Raw genomic sequence first — 25,004 nt, 5'->3', positions numbered from 1 at the left:
TGTTACTGCAATAACTTAAGAAGGGCTAAAGGGATCATAGTCAAACTTGGTGCAGGTATGCATAATGAGGTAAAGATGAACTGATTAGATTTTGGGGTCATGAGGTCAAAGGCCAAACGTCAGAGGTCATGTTAGGTAAAAATGCTGTGACCACGATAACTTGTGAACCAGTGATAGGATTCTGACCAAATTTGGTACAGTTATGCAGAATGATGTAAAGATAAACTGATTAGATTTTGGGGTCAAGAGCTCAAGATGTCAAAGGTCAAAGTCTGTAATATGTCTAAGTTGAGAATGGCTGAAGTGATCTAATTCAAACTTGGTACAGGTATGTATAATGATGTAAAGGTTAACTAATTGGAGTTTGGGGTCAAAGGTCAAAGTCTGTAATATGTCTATAACTTGAGAACGGCTGAAATGATCTAATTCAAACTTGGTACAGATATGTTTAATGATGTAAAGATTAATTGATTAGATTTTGGGGTCCCGAGGTCAAAGGCCAAAGGCCTGAAGTCATATCAGGTAAAAATGTGATAACTTAAGAACAGCTGAATGGATTTAAATCAAACTTGGTACAAGTATTACAATAATGTAATAATGTGGGCAGAGGCATATTGGTCGACGTTGTTATGTTGAAGAGTGTTGTTCTAGTTTGTCAGATCTTTTCCTGTTCTACACTTAAGGACCCCAATCCTAGACCTAAACTTTCCTGTAATCTCTTTGATCTTGTAAAAAAAAAAAAAAAAAAAAAATCTGTTCTTACCACTCTGCTACTTTATATCTCTATGTATCCCTCTTTGCAATACTTATCTTTGCATTTATCCGCTGTCTTGTCCTCTCTTGATGAGCCTTTCCTTTTCATCTCTCTTTTGCCTGCAATATATTGTCTCTTCTGGCAACCATTTAGCCTTCTCATCTCTGCATGCTTTTGAGATATTGTCTTTGGTCTTTTCTTTTACAATGTCTTCCATCTCTTGCCAAAATTCATCTGCCATTCCTTCAACCGATTCCAACACTGCAAAACGTTTCTTTTTATACCTCTGCCGACGAAGTCGCCAGAGGTATTATGTTTTTGGTTGTCCGTCCAGCTGTCTGTCCGCCCGTGATAGGTTTTCGTTACCACGATAACTTGAGAACGAGTGATCGGATTCTGACCAAAATTGGTCCAAGTATGTATTATGATGCAAAGATGAACTGATTTGATTTTGGGGTCAAGAGGTCAAAGGTTAAAGTTTGTAATAGGTTTTTGACTTGAGAACAGCTAAAGGGATCGAATTCAAACTTGGTATAATTAGATATTATGATGCAGAGAGGAACTGGTTAGATTTTTGGAGTCAAGATGTCAAAGGTCAGAGGTCATGTTAAATAAAATTTATGTTGCCACACCAACTTGTGAACAAGTGATGGGATTTTGAAAAAAAAAAAAGAAGGTATAAGTATGTATGATGCAAAGATGAACTGATTGGATTATGTCATGAACAGGTCAAAGGTCATGTCAGGTAAAAATGTGATAACTTGAGAACAGCTGAAGGGATTTAAATCAAACTTGGTACAGGTATGTATATTGATGTAAACATGAACTGATTACATTTTTGGGTTAAGAGGTCAAAGGGCATGTTCGGTAAAAATCCTGTTACCGTGATAACTTGGAGACCAGTAATGGGATTTTGCCCAAACTTATATAATGATGCAAATATGAACTGATTATGATTTAAACATGAACTGATCTTTTGGGGTTGAATTTTCCCAAATTGACAGAATAACACTAAATATCTTTAAAAGTTGAAATAGAGATCCATTGATATCTGAATGAGGATCCATAGCCACAAGGCAAAATGGAATTCAGTCTGGCAGCCAGATCTGGAGGGCAAGAAGATAATTTATTTTACAAGTTAAATACACCATCCATGTAAGGCTACATTATATAGTATTCAAGTAAGTGCTACACCAATGCAAATGACATTCGCATTTTCTTCTTTTGTTTCGCTTTGAACAAAATGTTAACATTGCTGGTTGTTTGGTTTTGTTAAAACAAAGACTATTTTTTTTGGTCATTCTAATGTGCATTTGATTGAATATGTATTACATTTAGACAACAACAGATGCAATTGAGATACTCTGAGCACGACCTCAACCTCTGATAGTAATTTTATGTCCCCACTGATGAAGTCGCTGGTGAGGCATTATGTTTTTGGGTTGTCCATCTGTGCGTTCGTCCATGACATGATAGGTTTCCTTCAGCGATAACTTGAGAACTGTTGAAGGGATCTAAATCATACTTGGTGCAGGTATGTATAAAGAAGTAAAGATGAACTGATTAGATTTTGGGGTCAAGAGATCAAAGGTCAGAGTCTGCAATAGACTACCAACTTGAGAACAGCTCAAGGGATCCAAGTCGAAGTTGTTACAAGTATGTATAATGATGTAAGGATGAACTGATTAGATCATGGGGTCAAAGCTTAGAGGTCCCATCAGGTAAAAATTATGTTACTGTGCTAATTTGTGAACCAGTGATGACATTTTGACCAAACTTGGTGCAAGTATATATTATGATGAACAGATGAACTGAATAGATTTTGGCATCAAAGGTCAGAGGTCATGTCAGGTAAAAATGTGATACTTGTCTTGAGAACAGCTGAATGGATTTAAATCAAACTTGGTGCAAGTGTGTATGATGTAATAATGTGGGCGGAGGCATATCGATCGACTTCGTGACATCGAAGAGTACCATTCTAGTTAAACCTGTAATTCAAAGACTGTCGCCCTCTAATTCCGTTCCAATGTACAATAAAAAAATCACGTCAAATTTTATCAATTTTGCACCATATTTCGAGGTTGCTTAATAATAAGGTCAAAATTCTCAACTGCAGTGTTCTGGTACCAATGGCCTGGCATGGTTAGACATTTTTGCATTGATATTGTTTCCTTTTTGCTGTTGGGTAAGCAGCCCCTATAGTCCTGCACAACCTGAAGGAGGAAATATTGAGCCTTTCTTCTTTCTTTGTTATGATGCCATATATATACTCCTCAATAAATGTCACACACCTTTCAGCATTGTCATTTCCCACCTTCAAGTGTTCATCTGTCTGTAGTCCCTCCCTTTAATCCTCTCTGAGCTCTCATGACTCCTGGTCAAAATCCAGAAAACCAGCTGGAATTTCACAGCACTGGAAATCCATTTTGTTCTTTGTAACAAAATCTTCTGTTGACATGTCCTCATACTTCCTGATATTCTGATGTTTGCACTTTGGAGGTTTATGTATGCATTCCTTTTGATTTAGTGCAAGGTTTCCCAAACCCAGTGTTGTGACCTGAACTTGGAAAGAAAACAAACCAAACCTCTAAAAATCCTTTGGTTGTCTGGGAGCACGAGATCTCTAAATATTGTGCATGTATTCGGACAAAACTTAGTGGACAGGTTGGGTGTGCGACGAGGATGAATTGATTCGGTTTTGGTGAACTGCACATGAAATTGTAGGAAATACAGCAATTTAAACATCCAAATTCTCTTGAAACAAAATCGTCTGTCTGTCTGTTTTGTGTACCATGCACTCCACAGAGCGACGGTTCTGCCGAAGCAGTTTCATTCGCTGGGGGTTACAGTCCTTGACAGAGTGTAGAATTTTGGAATTGAAGATGGTGCATGCCAAAGTATATACAGTCACGTGAAAAAGTAAGTACACCCCATGTAAAGTTTTTGACTTTTTCAACATATTTCAACATACAGCTATTTGATCTTCATTTCAACAATATTGATAGATAAAGGTGATATAATATAACAAATATCATGAAGCATTTACATTTTGTTGTCCATTGTATATTTAAATAAACATAAATGCAAATTTTGCATGTGGAAAAAGTAAGTACACCCCTACATTTATCATGACTTCAAATACCTGAAATTAGAATCAGGTGCACCAGCTCCGGTGCAAATGATTAGAACATCGTCAGAGAGGATCTTGGAGGAACCTGTCTTATTTAAACCTCAGACATTTAGTTTGGTTTGCTCTTTGTTATTAAAGTGTGCGGCATCACCATGCCTAGATCAAAAGAGCTCTCTGAGGCCTTCAGAAAGAAGGTTATAGATGCCTACAAGTCTGGGAAGGGATTTAAAAAGATCTCCAAACAATTTGAAATCAATCATTCGACTGTCCGGAAGATCATCTACAAGTGGAGAAGATTCCAAACAACTGCCAACTTGTTCAGGCCAGGCCGCCCCAGCAAGTTCAGCCTGAGAGCAGACTGCAAGAAGCTGAAAGAAGTCTCTAAGAACCCCCAGAATGTCATCACAGGACCTACAGGTAACTCTTGCCACTGTTGATGTCAAAGTGCACGAGTCCACCATTAGAAAGAGGCTGCACAAATTTGAATTACATGGGAGGTGTGCCAGGAGGAAACCTTTGCTGTCCAGAAAGAACATCAGGGCAAGACTAAAGTTTGCCACTGAACACCGAGGCAAAGACCAGCACTTCTGGAACAATGTGCTCTGGATAGATGAGTCAAAGGTAGAGCTATTTGGCCACAGTACCAGAAGACATGTTTGACGAAAACCAAAGACAGCATTTGACCACAAGAACCTGATACCAAATGTAAAGCATGGTGGTGGAAATATTATGGTTTGGGGCAGCTTTGCTGCATCAGGGCCTGGGCAGCTCACCATCATAGAATCCACTATGAATTCTTCATTGTACCAGAGGGTGCTTGAGGATAATGTGAGGCCATCTGTCGGAAAGTTGAAGCTCAACCGAAGTGGACCTTGCAACATGACAATGACCCTAAACATACCAGTAAATCCACCAAGGAATGGCTGAGAAGAAAGAAATGGAGGGTTCTGGAATGGCCAAGTCAAAGCCCAGATCTAATTCCCATCGAGATGTTGTGGGGGGATTTAAAACGAGCTGTGCATGCAAGAAACCCCTCAAACATCGCACAGCTGAAAGAATTCTGCATGGAGGAGTGGGCAAAAATTTCTCCCAGTCGATGTCAGAGACTGGTGGACAGATATAAGAAACGCCGAGTTTTTTTTTTTTTTTTTTTTTTTTGAATACAGAATCGAGGCTCGTGTAAGAGCTAACATTTATCACACAAACAAATCAAACAGACAAACAAAATATATAAAAAGAGGGAGCGGTAGACAAGATGGGGAGAGAAGGGGAAGCACACAAACACAACATTTGAGAGCAGGGACATCGGGAGATGTGTGGGAGGGAGAGGGCTTGGGGTGAGGAGGTGTGGGAAGGGGGGGGGGGTGGGGGTGGGAGAAGTATAAAACACAAGGACACCAAGGACTTCCAGGAAAGAAGTTGGTATTTCAAAAAAGTGGATTTGGGGTAGAAATTAGCGGGGGTAGAAAAGATCAAGGTTTTGGATGGGGGAAGATAAGAGATGGTGGTGAACAGCTGCTTTAAAGACCTGGAGGGAGGAGTGGGATTGAAGAGAGTGAGGGAGTTTGTTCCAGAGGTGGGAGAAAAGAGGAATGAAGGAGTGAAGGTGAGCAGAGAGTCTTGATTTTGGCAGTTTAACCATAAGAGGGTTGCAGGCAGATCTTGTGCGACCTGTAGGAATATTTGGGGGACAAAGCCCAGAGAGAGCTGGGGGGGCAAGGCCGGAGAGGAGTCGGTATAAGACGGAAAGACCACCAACCTGCCTGCGGTGAGTGAGTGAAAGGCCCTCGGAGTTAGCTTCATCGCGGGAGATTCCAATGATTCTGAACGCTTTGGTTTCAACAGCGTGAAGACGAGCTAGGTGTGAGGCAGGAGCACCAGCCCAGAGGGGAGAGCAGTATTCCATTGAGCTGCGGATGAAAGCCTTGTATGTGGTGAGGAGCTCAGGTGTGCCAAGGAAGGACTTCGCATGATGGAGGATGCCCAGTCGGCGACTGACTTTGGAGGCCAGATTTGAAATGTGGTTTTCCCAGGAAAGATCATGGCAGATATTGAGACCCAAAAGCTTGAGTGACAGAACTTCTTGGAGAGGATTATTCAGAAAGTGGATGGGAGGGTTGTCCAGTCGGTCTTTTCAGAGAGACATCGTAAGAGTGTGAGATTTGTCAGGATTGAAAGACATGTTCCACTTGTTTGCCCAGTCTGTGATTTTGTCCAGGTCTGCAGAGAGTGAGGAGGCTGCAGACTGCCGAGCTGAGGGATGAGGAATGGAGCGACAGAGAGTATTCATCAGCAAAGAGATAGAGAGGATTTTCAAAAGAGTCAGAGAGATCATTGATGAAGACCAGAAAAAGCACAGGGCCCAGAACACTGCCATGGGGAACTCCAGCCTGAACAGGAAGAGGAGGTGAGAGAAACCCATTCAGGGCCACACGTTGACTACGACTAGAGAGGAAGTCCGCCAGCCATGCGTGGAGATTTCCATGGATACCAAAGGAGGAGAGTTTGGTGAGCAGAGCGGGGTGCCAGACCGTATCGAAGGCACGTGATATGTCAAGGGAGACAGCTCTAATTTCCTGTTTGGCATTGAGGACCTCCATCCATTGTTGAGAAAGCAGAAGCAGCATGTCCAGAGTAGAGTGACATGGTCTGAAACCAAATTGATGATCAGAGATCAAGCCATTGGAGAAGAGGAAAGATTTCATATCCGAAGCAATGATGGATTCCATGACTTTGCTGATAATTGGGAGAAGGCTGATTGGTCTATAGTTGCTAGGATCTGTTTTTGCACCTTTTTTGTGCAAGGCGGTGATGTTGGCCGATTTCCAAGCAGATGGCAGTTGACCTTGAGCAAAAGAGAGGGTGAAGAGAACAGAGAGAGGGAGTGAAAGAGGGAAAGAACAGGATTTTAGGACCCGTGGGCTGATGCCGTCAGGTCCAGTTGCAGAATCAGAGTCGAGGGTTGACAAACTTTTCCACCTTGTCAGGAGGAAAGGACACAGAGTCCAGGAGCAGCTGGTTACGACTGGGTATGGTGGGTACAGAGAGGGATGGGTTTTTTGGGACACAAGATTTAGAGGCAAACACAGAGTTGAGGCATTCAGCTTTTTCACGTGCAGAGTCGGCTGTGTAGCCATTTGAGGTGAGGGAGGGGATGGAGGGGGAACAAACCCCAGAAACAGATTTGACCAGATGCCACCAGGATTTGGAAGAGGGAGACAGATAAGAGAGTTTGGTCTTGAGAACGGAGAGATTGTTTCCTGGCTCTCCTGAGCGTGGACACACACTTGTTTCAGGCTTTGTGAAAGGAAATGAGATTTCCTTCCATTGGATTTGCTTTCCAGGAGACAAAGGCAAGTTGTTTCTGGGCAACAGCCTCACCACAAGATTCCGTGTACCATGGATGGGAGGAAGAGTATGACAACTGAAGACGAGATGGGATTAATCTGGGCATGAGAGAGAGCAATTTACTTTTTAAGAATTCCCAGGATGAGTTGATGTCAGAGGCGGTAGAGATGGGAGACCAGTCCCGATGATTGATGGCTGCTTGAAGACCGTGCCAGTTGGCCTGAGTGAAATGCCAGACTCGTCGATGCTGAGGAGGCTTTCTGAGAATGGTCAGAGAGATGTCCACTTTAACAAGCACATGATCAGACGAGCCGATTGGAGCAGAAGAAGAGCAGCAGACATTTTCAGGGAAGTTAGTCATAACCAAGTCCAGAAGAGAAGATGCTCCGTTGACTGAGATCTGGGTCGGGAAATTGACAGATTATGTCAGTCCCAGTGAGTCGCAGAAGTCCTTTGCTGAGGAGCCATGGCTGGTGAGAGAGGTACCCACACCCAGCCAACTGACATGGTGACAATTGAAATCACCACATATGATGAAGAGAGAGTTGGGATGGGTAGATAAAGTTGGTCCATATTATCAGACAGCGAGATGTAGATGGAGTCATCACTCCATCTACCAAAAGTTGTTTCTGCCAAAGGGGGCAATACCACCTATTGTTGCCAAGGGTGTACTTACTTTTTCCACATGCGAAATTTGCATTTATGTTTATTTAAATTATACAATGGACTACAAAATGTAATTGTTTCATGATATTTGCTGTATTATATCACCTTTATCTGTCAATATTGTTGAAATGAAGATCAAATAGCTGTATGTTAAAATATGTTGAAAAAGTCAAAACTTTACATGGGGTGTACTTACTTTTTCACGTGACTGTATATTACTGTGTTCACATGAATGGTACATATGAGGATACGACGAATGGGTTCAAATAGGATGTTGGATTTGAACCTTCAGTGTCTGCCTTTTCATGCATGTTCAGAACGTTGCACCAACCATGCTGCAGGCTGTAGTTGACAGGTTGCCTGTTTGGCGAGTCTGTAAGCTGTCATGTCAAAGTTGCAAATGTGCCATATTTCTGTTAATTAGTATGTTTGCCGTTGGATCATAGGACCATCAATTTTAATCTCAATGATTTATTAACGTGATGGAATAGCACATTTGACAATCGTTCTCCATCCTTGTTCTTCCATTTATTTTGGGGTGGAACCTGTTTTTTGTGCAAGTGGAGAGGAGGTATGTTCCCCTGCCCCAAATTCTTCTCTTTTTTTTATACACAAATTATCGGGTTAAGGAAGAGCGAGGTGACTTGGTGCAAAAAGGCAATGCCCTGATAGTGGGACAATAGGTGGTTGCAGCAAGTAAGCGAATGACTGAAAAAGAATAGAGACGGAGGAGGAGAGGAAACCTGCAAGTAAGAGGGTTGAGTTTGGTAGTGTTGATGGGGTTAGATAAGTTGTGACATGGCATAACACTGTTCTGTACCACCAACTTAAAACCATTGTTGGAAGAGTCGGATTCAACAGCCACCCTTGGAATTTCCACAAAATATTTTGATACGAGGTTGCATAACCAACTTCTGAAATGATTGTATGAAAGGAAATATAGCAAAATACAAAAAGCAGCTACAACGGCACTCTGTAGAGCGCATCCCTCCGCCAGGCTGTGCAGTTTACATTTTGTATCCCACTGTTAGGATAGATCTGGATCTGGATCTGGATCCGAACCTGAACCAAAGTCTAATCAGCTTGTTCTTGTCATCTACCCAACTCATCCACCAAGTTTTGTCATAACCTCTCCACAATTTTTTGAAATATCATGGCACTGTATATCGTTTTTGGCCCCATCGCTCGATGGTGAAGAATCACTTAAAGAATTCTAGTATCCGGATCTGGATCTTCCCCCAAATTGAATCAATTCGTTCTTGTCACACACCCAACCTACCCAAAAATGTTTCGTACAAATTCGTCCATATCTTTTTCAGATATCCTGCTCATGAACAAACAAAGAAACAGGGTTGAATGCATAACCTCCGTCTACCTTTAGTGGTGGAGGTAATTAAGACAATTTATGTTAGCTGTGCAAAGAACATTACTGAATTAGTAACATTTTTTTTTCTGTTACCTCTTTTCTGATCCCTCATTATACTGCCCCTCCACCCCCACTCCTGAAATCTATGAAGTACAAGTTTTATTGAACAATGTATTTATCCAGCAACTTCCTTGTCGATCTGTATGCTCAACTGCACTTCCCCGCACCCTTCCAAGTCGATCCAGGTTGCAACTCTTCTCCACCTCATGTTGTCTCAAATTCCCATTCTCAACATCTTTTGTTTCCATCTGCTCACCTTTTTCTTTCAATCACTGTATAAACATACATTTGCAATCACCTTATATTTTGCACTGCCATTCCTAAATTGTAATCCTTTCATCCTTTGTCATTTTGCCCTTATTGGGCCTTGGTTTAGTATTTTTTTTTTTTAATAAGTAAACAATACTTTCAGAAATAATTAGAACTGTTCCCACTGAAACATGTTTCTACTCGATGAGATGCAGTTCAAATGCTAGTAATAGCCACTCTCTCTGGAAGCGATATATTGTTTACAAAACCCCCTCCCTCCTGCAGCGGCCAATGGTTAAACCACTTGTTCTATACAATGTATACAGGTGAAAAGTCTTCTCCCCACCCTCGTGGTAGTGGGGGTGCGGGGCAAGGGGAGGAGGTGCGTGGGATTGAACTGTTTTGGCACCCTGCGCATGTATGCAAAATTTGGTGGAGATCGGCCAAGCAGTTTTCAATTCTATAAGATATATTCATACATACATACGTTGGTTGGGTCACCCAAAGATTGTCGTTTAAAGCTGCATAGCAAAAACATTAACTCAGGTGTGCAACAATGCAATGTCAGGCCAAATTGCCTCCTCATTTTCTTGTTTAAAGCCCCAGTCACACCGGGCCTGCGACCAGGTTACGACCTAGCTGCGACCAAAAATTTTGTGAATCGCAGGCAAATCGTAGAAAGAGTCGCAGAGGTCGCAGACTGGTCGCAGAGGTCGTGGGTGATCGCCAGAGCAAAATCAGTCGCAGCAAGGTCGATGGTCATGTTCAAAACTTCTGACCTGCGATTCCAAATCGTAAGAGGTCGCAGACAGGTCTTACATGGTCGTACCACCAGTCGTGCATGATCAAGTAGTCGCACGATTGGTCATGCTACTGGTCCTGCCACCTGATGATTGGTGGTGCCACCTGTCGTTCAACCTCACGATCGGTAGTGCGAGCGTTCGCAGGTCGCCACGATTGATTGTCCGAGCGGTCGCAAGTCGCCACGATTGACTGCACGATTGGTCGCTGATCACCACCACTATTCACACGATTACCGACAATTGATCTTGGATCGATCTTCTCCAATCGTTGATCGCACAACCACGCGTTCCACCAATCGTACGATGACCCCTAAGACCAATCGCTGTTTGCGATCGCAAATGGAGAGCGTAGCAAACATTGCCGATTGGTCGTACCTCGGCCAGATTGCCATCAATCGCACGATCCAGAAATCGTACAATCCAGTGTGACTGAGGCCTAAGAAAGTACAGGGGCCTGCGGAAACTCGTTACAATGTGTTGTTCAGTGGAGACTGTGGACCCTTTGGAATTTTGTATATTACTTTTCATCCTGCTTTCAGAATATAATATTTAAATGCAAGTGGTTTGATTTACCGACAGATTGGCCAAAAAGCCATTGTTTCGTGTTTTAACTTCAACTTGATTGATAATTTAGATTTTTTATGGCGTAGCACATAGGGTAAAGCCATCTAGAACAGTGTTTCTCTGTCCGTATGTATGTATGTCCCCCAAACGTATACCAATCAGAGCTGATGATGTGGTCACATGACAGGGTGATGTGGTTACGTCTGATGTCATTACAGCATACAATGGCTGACTCGACACTCCACCATTTTGATTCCTATGCCGTTCAGGCCAGACATATCATCAAGTTTGTCATATATCACAATAACCATGCTCTACCTTTACCTTTTTCATTCAGTGTGAAACACAAGCAAACCGATTGTTAAAATGATCATCAAATATCGAAAGCATAGACGTTACGGATCTTCCAACGACACAGTACGTATAGGCCTTAGGCTTCATGCCTCACCTTCAGGTCACTTCGGACAAATTAGCCCAGGTTTCTTAAGTAGTATTGTTTTCGTAATAATAATAATAGCGTTAATACTAATAATATAGTAAATATAACTAACGCTGCAATCCCTTTGTCGTTATTGCAAAATTTATAGATTGAAGTGGTGTATGGTTCATGAATCGATGCTAAGTGTTGTACGGTAAGAATAACCATGGAAGTAAGGAATTAGCCTCGGTTTTTTTAATAGTAATATCATTTTCGTAACAATGATAACGTTACGTTAATATTATAGTAAATCTAATCGTAACACTAATCCTTTCGTAGTGACTGCAACATTACTGGAGGTTAAATTATATCATCTTTTATATATTAAAGTAGTGGCAGTTTTGTGTCTGTCCGTCACGCTACGTCATTAGGTCTATGATGTCGTTACAGGGTATGGCAGCGTACGACGGCTGACTCAACCGCCCGACATTTTAATTTATATTCCGTACAGGCCGAACATGTCGTCAAAGTGGTCGAACCTGACGTGTTTTTACAGCTGCACATTGCAGCGAGTAGAGTACTATAGCTACGCCGCTGTTAAGACTTTCAGTCTTGTTATTGTGACCTTGAATTTCCGCATGTTAAAATAATATGGTACAACATATTTTGGGGCAATTGGTTCACGAGTATGGAATTGTATTAAAAGATCCCTCTCCCCTCTTCCATCTCCTCTCTGCTCCTCCCCTTCTCTACCATCCTCCCCCTCACCCCTCGCCCTACTCCCCTCTGCTACCACTACTCTTCTCCCTTTCACTCTCCCCTCCCTCTCCCAATATGTCAGTGCTCTATCCTTTGTAAACGTTGTGTCAAGCAAGGAAGGCAGCACACACCATATTTAGTCTTTCATACAACTCATAACTTGGCCGGGGTTTGAAACGCCAAACCCCTCGACTCTTAACGAATTGCTTCATCTAGCCCACCGATAATTAAAGTTAAGCTTTTTTGGGAGTTCTTTGAAGTTTATTATGAAACGTTATTTTTAGGTCACAATGCTAAATGGAGAGAGCTATTTAATTAAATAACTGCCTTACACTGCAACCTTTGTTCAAAGACTTTCAACATAGGTTACTCTTATTAACATCACCAACATGATTTGTTCAACTTTGTGATAATCTTCATAATCTGTGGCAGAGCGGCAGTGCTGCCGAAGCAGCTTCTTGAGCAAGGGCTATACTGAGTGGTTTGCATGGTTTGCCATTGCCTTCCCAGGAGTAGTTTGGGCAGGAATTTGGCCATAGTGCCGGCGGTAGCTCACTTGCACTTTGCGAAGAACACCGTGGGGATCTTTAATATCCACCAACTAATGTCGGTAGACGGCATGTCTAGTTTAACGTCCATCGGAAGGAGTTCACACACATTAATGAATCGCCCTTCCTGTGAAACACTGGGATGACAATTAATAGTTGTGTTGGAATTTGAAACCAGGTGAGAGAGCTTAGAGTTAAGTGTGTGAGTGTGCGTACCTCGAGGCCATCCTGTCAGCCCAGGTCTTAACGCACTGTTTATAAACAAATTCTGATTCCATGTTGTATTTATCTATCTATAATTCCAGTAATCTCTGTATGTGTGTTTGTTTGTTTGTTTGTTTGTTTGTCTGTGACCGCTGTTTCTCGACAACCACGGGTCCGATATACTTTAAACTTGCCAGGTATATTGCTGGGGACCCGAGGATGTGCCTTTTCAAGGTTTCATATTAATCGGACAATTACTTACCGAGCTATGTCCAAAAAACGATTCAACCAATCAGAGAGCAGCGAGCTATCGCGTGTGCCGAACGTGGCGAACACACTCTGCCTCGGACGGCACATTTGAGAGCGTATTCATTTATTTCACGTTGGCAAACTATGTTGCCGCTATGTTGGCGTTAAACTATGTTTTAAACCTAATTAAAACCATTTCATGTAAATAGAGGGGGGGGGGGGGATTGTCACTGTACTCGCAAGCCGTTCGCCGTTCGCTTTGGCGTTGCGAATGGATCAAAACATTTCATGGACCAAAACATTTCATGTAAAGCGTTCGCCGTTCGCTTTGGCGTTGCGAATGGACCAAAACATTTCATGTAAATAGAGGGGGGGGGATATAATTTTAGATATATGTATAGTACGGGCATGCCCTAGTATATTTAAAACACATATTTATTGGTATCATGCATCTCTTCTGGTTGGATGTTGAACTTTACCTGCATGCGGAGCTTCTCAAAAGCAGCACAGGAAGCGCCCGCCGGAAATGGGAGACAGCCGAACGTGCGAACTTGCTGAGAGGCACCACACTTCGTATTATATAATAGATAGTCCAGAAGCCAAATTCTCATTTTCTTTTATTTTTTTTTGAAGAAGTGTGTTTTTGTGTTTAGGATCCACACTGTTTTTTATTGGTTGTTGTAACCTCAGAATGTACTGGAAGAATCTACAGGGTGACATCTTGTCACCTTTGGGTAAATTTTTTAATTGATATATCAAAATGGCATCTTATATTCCAAAAAACAGCCTCACACTGATTGTTTTTATTGGATTTATCTGTCTGAAATATCCATATAAATTTTAATATCTGTTTGTTATTTATTTGATTATGGCCTCAAAAAGCTCAAGGCACTCAAAAGATGGACTCTGAGCCTCCACATCTGCAGTAAACTTGTCAAGGATGTTGCTTTGATGAAGGATGGCCAATCCCAACCAGAAGTTACTGTACACAAGAGATGAAATCCTTTAAAAAAACAAACATCAAATGCTGACGATGAAATCCCATAAAAAAATCAGATCGTTTGAAGTTGGAATATTCCATCGAACCTCTCGATCATTTAGTACCTTCAAAGGGCAGAATTAATATTGTGACTAAGAATAGGCCCAGAGTCGGTGAATACTGATAAGTCAGTAGCTACTGGGAAAGACCAAATGGAAACACATAAAGTTAGTGGGCCTTAAGGTTTCCATGACTCGTTGCATAAGAAGTTGGTGACTATGTCTGCGAAAAAGAATCATGTTAAAGTAGGGAAAACGGATGTCTATGACTCTAATCTTATCTATTCTCATGTTATGGTATTACAACAATCTCGAGAAGACATCAGTCTGAAGAATGTCCTCGAATATGAACTTGCTCTTAAGTACCTACATCCATGTTTGATTACAGTAACCACTGTCAGATGAGGATGACGTCAACAAAATCTGCATTGAAGAGGCAACTCCAAGTAGAAGTTTCAGAGAGAACTACCTGACAGCCAGAGGCAATTTATCATTGATGGTAGTGCCCTGCTGTGGATTATTCATTGGCCAACAAAGAGCATAGTACTCGATTATGTGAACAATTTAAGTGTTATGTATTCATGCAACTGGAGAGGTGTGATTTGGATTTGGTCTTTGGCCAATACTATGAATTCAGCATCAAGAGTGGAACATAATATACTGGAGCTTGAAGAAGCAACTGGAAAACTTGTATTGAACATGCACACTTTACTGCCTCCACAAAGAGTTACGCTACAGTTACAGAAAATAAGATGCGGTTGGTAGAGATTATCATCGAGAAGGCTTGTAGAAGGTATTAAAATAAACAAATTATCAGCAATGATAACATTTATGGATTTGTAGAAAGCATTCGATTCCTTCAAATAAGGAGGAGATGCCCTTGATTTTAAAAGCGTATGATACACCAGATAAGATAGTAAAGACAGTGGAGACAATTTACAATGTCACTGAGCTCAAGTAATTACACTCGATGGAGAGACAGAATTCTTCAAAATCTTCAACATAGTTCTCCAAGTTGACACAATTTTTATTTGTCATAGTCCTCGAATGTCATGAGAACAGCTGTAAGTGAACATGAGGTTTTTGGCTTCATGTTAACATAACTGATCTTGATTTTGCGGATGATATTGCTCTAATCTCAGACACACCAAGAGATGCATGCTCAGCCACTACTAAAACCATGTTGAAGCATTGGCAAAGGCAATAAGATTGCTCATTAAGTATCAAAGACGGTGCAAATTTTATTCAATCAAGAGGGAGAACTTACACTGACGAGTCGAGAAGCTTTAAAAAGGGCAGCAAAAGTAACCGATTTTGTAGTAAGAAAAGCCAAGGCTTGGACAGCACTTTAAGATGAGTACAATATGGAAATCAAATCTTGACAGAAACCTCAAGGTGAAATTCTTCCACACAACATTAGAAAGTATTGTCGTGCAACTCCGATTAACATCAGAGTTGCGGATAGCCTAAACGGTCTTATTCGGAGGCAACTACCCAAATACGGATTCGGCTATGGCCGCGCGGGCGGAAGAAGGGAAATGGAGGCTGCGGCGAAAGCACTTAACTGCAGCACGCCAGCGTAGCTCCGGTCCTGTGAGAGGAAATTAATTCAAGCGGGCACAGGTTTGAATGGGGATGCAAAATAATAGAAGGGTTTATTGAATAAAGGCAGAGACAGGAAAAACACGTGCCGGTAATAAATATCCTAAATCGGGATCCCGCACACCGACTTCAGAAACAAAACGAGGGATTATGAATTAATAAAAAGACACGTTATGTAAAATGTACACGCGGAGCTCGGCGTGTCTGTCTTTGTCGTCTTGAATTGTTTGCCGTCCACCCTGGCCCCGATGCACCCACGAGGCCTTGCTCCAAGCTCCGATCCTCTCGCCGCCCACGAGGTCCGTGCACCACGCTCCAAAGCACCCAACGCAGGCCAGCGTCTTCACACGAGGTCGATCCCCACACGAAGCACGAAAAGACAGGAACGGACAGAACGCAGGTGTGACTGCACGTCTCGTCCTTCCAACTCGCTTCTCAATTGCTCACTGCCAAACTGCGCACTGCAAAACCAACTCTCGACCACGAATGTCACTCTCTACCGAACTGCCAGGGGCCAGGAGTGAACTCGTCTCAACTCAACACCAACTCTCGTGGCTCGAACTCACAGTCCTCCTGCTCAAATGCCTGCTCAACTCCTGCTCAAATGCGCACACGAGCTCTCAATCCAAAACTCGTGCGCACAAACTCTTGACTCAGATCTGAACTCCTACTCAACTGTGCTCAACTGCGCTCAACTCTCGCTCACGAACTCTCCTCGTGCTCAATTGCCAGCAAAGGCGTCCGGCGCTGTTAATATCTCTGGCCGATGACGTCAGCTTTGGCGCACTGTCCTGCCAATCGGAGCCTCCCCCGACTCGCTGGCTCATCCAGGGGCACGCCCACTGCGCCACTCTCACTCCCGTCCCCTATTCCTTGGTCACAGCACGTGCTATGCGAGGCGGGTAGGCCTCTCGGAGGTGCAAATGGTGGCAGCCATTATCGGCGGTGTCCTTGCCCGATTTCTTCCTAAGTCATGTCAGGGGGGAAGGGCGTCATTTAGTGTTATACTAAAGGTCCTAACTAATGCTTAAGTGGTCTGCAGTGCCATAAGGGACAAAGGTTTGATTACCAGGTGAGACATACAAGGGCTCTACTCATTATTCCCTACACTACTTAACATACAAATCTCCTGGTAGATTCACAATCATACATCCTAGCCGACAAAACGCCTACACCTGACTTATTACAGGTAGATTCCCTATCGCGACAGTCGAAGCATGTTACCTACTCGGATCTACCCTGCTCTACATATATCACTACCCAAATTCATAACAGTATGCTTCTATATGGGGCCGAGAGTTGGACACCAACAGGCCACTTGAGAGGAAACTGCAATGCTGCTATATAAGGTTGTTGAGGGCAACACTGAATATAAGATGCGAAAACATCAAATAAATGAAGAGCTCCAGTGCTGATAAAAAGTCTACACCCCCTTTGAATTTTTTCACCTTTTGTTGCCTTAGAGCCTGGAATTAAATTGCATTAAATCAAACTTTAACCACCTTTATTTACACATCTTAGCCCATAACTTCCAAGTGAAAAATAAATTCTACAAATTTCAGAAAATTAATTTAAATACAAAACTAGAATATAGAAAATACAAAGGATTGCCTTTTGTATCAAGTACTGTAAAAAAAACGAAGACAAACATTTGCCAGTCATTGTTGGAGAAGCAAGCAGGAAATTATATCACGACTTCTTCTATGGGAACCAAAGTGAGTCGAGAAGTCTCGTGGCCTCCCTATTCTCGATTATGTGGCTCAGCTCACGTCTTCTTTTTTCCCCCACCTGTGGAACCAACTTACACATTCTCTTCAATCTCCATCTTCAAAACAGCTGTTCACCTCCATCTCAGACCATTCCCCATCCAAAACCATGATCTCTTTTACCACCGCCCCCCTTCCTCCTCCCCTCCTCTCCACCACAAGCCCTTGCCCCACATTTCACCCCACACCCATTGTTTGTCTGCCTCTATTTTGTCATTCAACTCTGCTCTTGGTGTTTCCCCTTCTCTCTACTGCTCCTTTTGTTCTGTTGCTTTCTGATCCAATCAGTGTTATAGCTCTTCCACAAGCCTTGACTGTATAGGTACAAAAAAGCATTAATGTAGGGTCAAGGCTTTCGTCATTATGCAGGGCCCCATTATTTGGACACAATTTTGGCTGAGCAGCTGAAGAGAATACCAAATAAAGTTGCTGCTTTTCCTTCTTCAAGAAATTTGGGGTGCACAAGTCCCTTTTGACCAAAAAGGTACATGTGATGTGGAAAACATCCAAACGTTCCTGTACAGGAGTGCATTAACTTCCTGTATTAATTAATGCTTGTTAACTCTGCCACTGAACATGGACGAAGGTTATGTTTTCACTCACAACTTTTTTTCGGTCTGTTTGTGTGTTTGTCCGTGAACAGGATATCTCATAAGGTTATTGACGGATTTGGGCGAAACTTGGTGAAACGGTTTGGGTGTATGACAAGGACGAATTGATTCGATGTTGGTTGAGGTCGGGATGCAGATCCAGATATTACCATTTTACCAGATGTTACCATCTTGCTAGTCATGAAATTGTGACAGTAGCATGCAAGTCAAATTACTTTTTTTAAACTGGTCTTCTTTGAAATATTTTGTGATGACCACAGTTCTCCACTTGTTTTTCCATTTCTTCTTTCTTCCCTCCTTCCTTAGAGTTTCTCAGCGGATTGAAGAACAGGGAAACCGTCTGCGAAATATCGATAATCGCATCTCTACTGCCAAAGCCAAAATCGGTCGTATCAAAGGCAGCAAGAAGGCCATAAAGGTAGATCAAGATCAAAAGCCTGCTCTTCGAGACATTTCCACATTGTATTTCCTTCTCTTGCCATTGATCTCTTCACCTAGGTTAGCTGTGTATGCCAACTGTGTACATCTACTTCTGCATATTTCTGTTCTCTCCAGTTCTGTATAGATCAGTTTCATCCAGCATTAGCCTAGCCGTCTGTGTTCCATCCTTCGCCAACCTTGTGCTTCCACTGCTTGTATCTGTAAATCTTTCCACCTTCTTCCTCTTCATTTTATTAGCATTTTACCCATCTTTATTTTATTGTCGATTTTAAACTTTATGCATAACTCTTTTAATTCTGTAGTTAACTTTGGCTCATGGGCTGTTATCTATTCTCTCATTTTTTTTAACCCTGTTAGTGGAAATCATCATGTGACCAAGCACCTTAACTGGTCCACATGCAACATGGTCCAAACCATCCATATCATTGTTCAACCTCGTGCAATGGCTTATTTGATCGTGCAATACAATGCAACCTCGTGCAATGGCTTCTTTGTACAAGAGTGGCTCTTTTTAATAATACACATACGTTTGATAAGCATTGCTCTGTCTAACTGAAATGTGGCTGTTACCTGGCGATTATAACATAAACTGCTGATCTCGTTCATCATGGTTATAACTAATATAATAGCAACCAGAATGGCACTCGGTAGAGCGCACACCTCTGCCAGGCTGAACAGTTCATGTTATGTAGCCGACTGATAGGCCGGATCTGCATCCAGAGCTCAACCAAAATCTTGTTCTTGTCACCTACCTAACTCGACCACCAAGTTTTGGCATAATCCATCCACAACTTTTTGAAATATCATGCGATATATAGTTTTTGGTCTCTTCACTCATTGGTGAAGAATCACTTTTTAAAATGATAGTACCTGGATCCAGATTTCCACCAAAATGGAATCCATTCGTCCTTGTCACACCCAATCTGTCCACGAAATTTCGTCCAAATCCTTGCATAACTTTTTTGAGATATCCTGCTCACAGACAAATAAACAGACAGGGGTGAAAACATAACCTCCATCCACCTTAGGTCTGGAATGCTAGATAGAGGAATTGAACCACACATTTTGTAGTTTGCTTGAATGCAACATTTTTAAATTTGTTGACCTTGTGTATTTCTTTATATACAGTGGTCTAGGCTAATGGACGAGCTGAATAATGAAGGGCAGTAGGTCCACAAACCCTGAGAGGGTGGACATTCACAATGAGGAAAGGAGAAGTAATGCAAAAATAAGTGATATTGGCCTAGAGAAGAACAAAATGGGAAAGAATCAGCATGCATAGAAGAGTTTGCAGATGTGCATGAGGCAGTGATGAATGTGCAGTGATGGCAGCACATTTGAAAGACTGATAATGAGACAACAGAAACGGGGAGACCATTCCACAAGGGGGGGGGGGGGGCAATGAACGACAGGTGGGCAACCAGTTTGGATTTTTGTGAGGGTTTCTTGAAGAATGTGAGTGACAATGTGGAGGTCAAAGGTATGAGAGGGCAGGAGAAGCAAGGCCAAATGCAAACTTGTATAAAATAGATAGCCCACCAACTTCCTGTGTGTAGGAGAGTGACGGTCCTTGGTAATCCACCTCCTACCTTGAGATACCATTGGTGTGAAGGCCTCGTTTTAGAACACCTCGAGTGGAGCTAGATGCGAAGCAGCAGCACTAGCCCAGAATAAGAGCCACACTCCATGGAGCTCCATATGAAAGCCTTGTACACTGTGATGAATTTGATGCAGCTAAGCAATGCCTTCGTTCTATGGAGAATACCCAACGGACAACTGGCCTTTGATGTGATAACATTCTCCCATGAAAGGTTATGGTGGATAGTCAGGCCAAGGAGTTCCAAGAAGTGGCTCTCCTTCCAGTAGCTCTCCAAATAAGTGGATTGGACAGTTTGATTGCCGATCCTTGTGTGAGAACATGTGACTTATCGGCATCATGCTCCAACTAGCTGACCAGTGGCTTGTCTTTTCCACATATGAAGAAAGGGATTCTGCATTGGCTAGCCTTTCACAAGTGTGATGTATCCTGTACAGAGTGGCATCAGATAGATCCTCTATGTCTCTCATTAATTTTAAATCTTTCAGGTATAGATCAACAATAATGTGTGTCCCAAGACACTGTCTTTTAGAACCCCAACCTGAAGGGAAATATCATGGGAACGGGTGTCATTAAAAGGCTACCTGCTGCTTCCACTCGTAGAAAAAAATCGGACAAACACTAGAGCAGAGTGCCATGAATACCAAATTAAGACAACTTGGAAATTGAGGCTGGATGCAAGATAGTATTAAAAGCTCGAGAGATATCCAGAGATGGCCCTAACATCGTTCTTGTAGTTCAGGACATCCATCCACTGCTGTGTCAGAAGGAATAGCATACCCCAGGTGGAATGGCCATTTTGGAAGTTAACCTGGTCGTCGGAGATGAGCAAGTGTTTGTGGTCTGATGTATTGATGGACTCCAATATTTTTCTTGTGATGGGGAGAAGGCTGATAGTTCTGTTGATGATATAATTCGTTTTGGAACCTTTATTATGGATATGAGAGTAGTTTGTTACTTGTCATGTTGGAGGAAGTTGCCCAACCAAGTGAGAGAGCGAGAGCAAGAAAGAGAAAGAAAGAGCGAGAGCGAGAGAGAAAGAGATGGAACACTTGGTACTATCAGGACCAGGTGTGGAAAAGGCATCAAACTTGGTAATAAACCTCTCCACTATGGCAGGAAACAATTCCACATGCTGTCGGGAATGTTCTGTGAGGGTGGGCACCAGGAGGGATGGATACGAAACCTTTGTCTTTTGAGTGAAGACAGATTTCAATAATTTTTCAGTAGCAGTGTCCAGTATGACTGTCCTCTATGGGGGGGTGGGGGGGGGGGGGGTTGGAAGGGGTATGTATACCAAACAGTCCTGACCAGCTCTCTCCAGCTGCTTTGGGGGATGATGAAGAAGAACCACCTTTAGAGGCCATTTTTCCCCACAGAGCGAGGGTTGGCCTTTTTATGGGCACCATGGTCCCCTTTTTGAAGCATTGTTTTACTGCTGGGTGCCCTTCCTTCCGCCAACCCTGTTAGTCGCTTCCTCCAACACACAGGGAATTACCAGTGAACTGGTACTCAATTTTGACGACCTCGGAAGGATGACAGGCTGAGTCAGCCTCCCTGGTGTTAATTCAGCGATCGACCAGGATTCAAACTCAGGGTCGTAGGATCCCAAGCCGGCACCCTAACCGCTAAGCCAACACCAGGCTTCCGGAAGATGATGACAGACGGGATAATTTGGGTCACAGGTGTTCTTTATGTTTGGTCCTTGCTCTTCGTAGGAATGATGGACAGTGGTTTTGAACTGTCCAGAGGGACTGCAGGTTGCTGTCATTAAAGTTTGCCTTCCAGGAGGCGAATGTAATTTGTTTTCTTGTGATGGCCTCACCACTTAACCTCATCAATGTACCAAGGCTGAGATGATGGACAGAAAAGTTGAATGCGGGGTGAAATTAACTTGGGAAGAGGAAAAATTGGTCTGATGTAAAATAGATTCCCAGAGTAGTCAAAGTTAGGAGATTATATTATAAATAGACCAGTCTTAAATTGAGAGAGTAGAATTTAGACCAGACCATTCAGCTTTTGCAAATTGCCTTGCAAGTCTGTACTTTTTGGGATTCTCTAATAACTGTCAGAGATGCCCAGTTTACCAACAAATGATGGGAATAACTGAGAGATGCTGAGGATGAGGAACAGTTTGGCATGACAAGGTCATGTAATGAATGGTTGCCATTTGTGGAGATGTGTTTTGAAAAAGAAACAGACCAAGTCCTGTCATTTCACAGAACAACTTAGTTGCTCAGCCATGTATTGAAGTGCATGTATTGAAGCCATGTATTGAAGTGTATGTACACCAAGCCAGCTGGCATGGTGGCATTTAAAGTCTCCACAGACTTGGAAGAGCAAACAGGGGTGAGCAGAGTTCCAATGTTTGGGGAGAAAACCTCTTCGTTGGAGTCACCAGACGTCAGGGGTCAGGAGACCACACAATGACCCTGTTATTAAGGAGAAGCACAGAAAGCTGAATGTACTTCATAAGGTTAGGAGCAAGCAGTGGGGGGTAGAGAATGGCATGGGTTGTGGGGAAGGAAGGAACAACATTCACTGCCACATCACCACCAGTGCAGGAATTGTGCCCATCAGAGCAGAGGAAACAATACCCAGGAATACACAGAAGAGGCCTTGTGAAAGAAATTTGAAATTTCCCACATCTATCAACACATTTGTGTGCAGCACCTGGTTTCCAGATGCATCATTTTTGGGAGCATGGCTGTACCACTGATGCCGTGTCCCCTATTAGTACGCCAGTGAAATTATTTAAAACTTGGCCAGAGTGCCGGCGATAACCTTGCCTACTGTTCATCAAAAGACATGCATTGTTATCGTCGACCATCTAAGGCTAGTTGACTTCTACCCAGCTAAACGCCACATCTGACCATGCATTTTTAATACATTGCCCTGCCTTTGAAGCACCAATACGACAGTTTAGAATCAGGATTTTAAGCACAACGGAAATTGCATTGCCTCTGCACCATTCTATCAGACAATATTTTCTTATTTTGTATGTTTTTGTGGTATCACATTTAGTTTAAATTTATTGAATAAACTTTGATCAGAAAGATGGGAGCAGCATCATTAACATTTGAATCTGAGATGTTAGCAGAGCAGATTTGACTGTAACAGCCTCCTTTGTATTGATAGACAAAAATGTTTTTCTCTTCCTATAGCCTAAGGCAGATGTGTCATAAAGCCCATGACTTTGATTTATTATGTGAACATTAGTTTTGAATGGCTGAGTGAAGTTAAGTTAGGCATACATAAAGCTGTTTGGCTTGTCACGCCTTTATAGTGGCCACATTCGAGCACTCTTGCAGGTTATTTGGCCAAGTCACATCTCACAATAGCCTACACTTTTCAAAACATAATATGGATTATTTAATGCCTACAACAATAATGCAGATGGAAGAACAGCCAACAGTCTTCATTTAAAGGTGCTCTGAGATTTGGCAGTCCCTGTGGCCACTACACCAGAATGAATGAATGAATGATCGTTTTTTAAGGCCATTTTCCCCGCTAGAGTGGGGGTTAGCCTTGCGGGCCCCATGACATGGTTCCCTGTTTGAGGCAATGTTTTTATGGCTGGATGCCCTTCCTGACGCCAACCCTTAGTCGCCTCTTACGATGCGCAGGGATACGGTGTACCTATTCTAAACCGGGGTGCACACCGGATCATTCAACCCAGCAAGCTGGTACTCAATTTGCCGACCTCGGAAGGATGACAGGCTGAGTCAACCCCCCTGGCGTTAATTCAGCGATCGACCGGGATTCGAACCCAGGATCCTAGGATCCCAAGCCGGCACCCTAACCGCAAAGCCAACACCACTACACCAGAATGGCATTCCAAAAATGTCAAATGTCAAAAACAGACGAGTTAAAAACGAGCACACTATCAACTGAACTATCCTGATGCCCCTAACTTGTTAGTTCGATAAAGTAGTTCCATAGTTATTGAATTGTAATTTTCCAAAAACGCACAAGTTTGCATATTTCTTCCCTCTTCTGTTAGGTGTTCTCGAGTGCAAAATATCCAACCACAGCTTTCCCTCTGGATCACCATTCACTGTTTCCTGGATCCCCAACATGTTATCAGCCCATCCGACATCGCCTTTCTCCTCCAAGCCATCCCTTGGGAGAGACAGACTTAAAGGTGGGTGGTATAGAATGGAATAGTGCAAGAGTGAAAGATGATTACAGTCAAACCCTGAAATTCGTGTTCCCAACATTAGAGAACCTCGTGCATTTGCAGTTGATAAAATGTGACCTGCTCCTACATTCATGGCCCTGTGTTACGCGTAATCGCAATTTTTCGTGGGGGGGGGGGGGGGGGGGGGGGGGGAAGTAAAATCTTCCACGCGCCATGAACTTAACACAGTTATAAAACATATATCTTCCACCAGCCACTCACACAGCAGCTGCACGTACGCAAAGAACGTCTTCCACGAGCTATGAACATGACCTGCTTCTACATTGCGACCTGCGCTTTGTGTTTTGATGGCTTTTCGTAGCCGCACAATAAGTATTTTAGGCGCACTATAAGTGAACTGCGTGGCATGTCCCACCATTCGCACTATAAACCTAGCTGCCCATGTCACCCCAACTGCATATGACGTCATCCTCCGCGAGTTACTTTACAGAATTAAATTCTTCACACATCTATTACCAACTCCTCAATACAGCATTTTCTGAGCTGTTATACAATGAAAACACTCCACCGCATCTATTACCAGCTGCAGAATATGGCATCACCCACTAACACCCCCCGCAAACAATAAGCAGACTACTCATCCACCCCGCAGCTACCCACAAATCCCGTGCATCTACTTATGTCCACCGT

General features: G+C 42.8%; 1 protein-coding gene across 1 annotated transcript in view; it reads left to right on the top strand.

Annotated features, from left to right (window-relative positions):
* WASHC1 (WASH complex subunit 1) overlaps positions 1-25,004 on the top strand; it is a 101,534-nt gene that overhangs the window by 6,825 nt on the left and 69,705 nt on the right. The window contains exons 2-3 of the mRNA XM_068113313.2: positions 18,442-18,553; positions 24,177-24,317. Of these exons, the coding sequence (XP_067969414.2) occupies positions 18,442-18,553; positions 24,177-24,317 (253 nt within the window). The remainder of the gene's footprint in view (positions 1-18,441; positions 18,554-24,176; positions 24,318-25,004) is intronic.

The sequence above is a fragment of the Myxine glutinosa genome, chromosome 4, assembly GCF_964187855.1.
Source record: "Myxine glutinosa chromosome 4, kmMyxGlut1.1, whole genome shotgun sequence".
Lineage (NCBI taxonomy): Eukaryota > Metazoa > Chordata > Myxini > Myxiniformes > Myxinidae > Myxine > Myxine glutinosa.
Note: the sequence above shows the minus strand (reverse complement) of the source record. Positions and strands in the feature narration are given on the sequence as shown.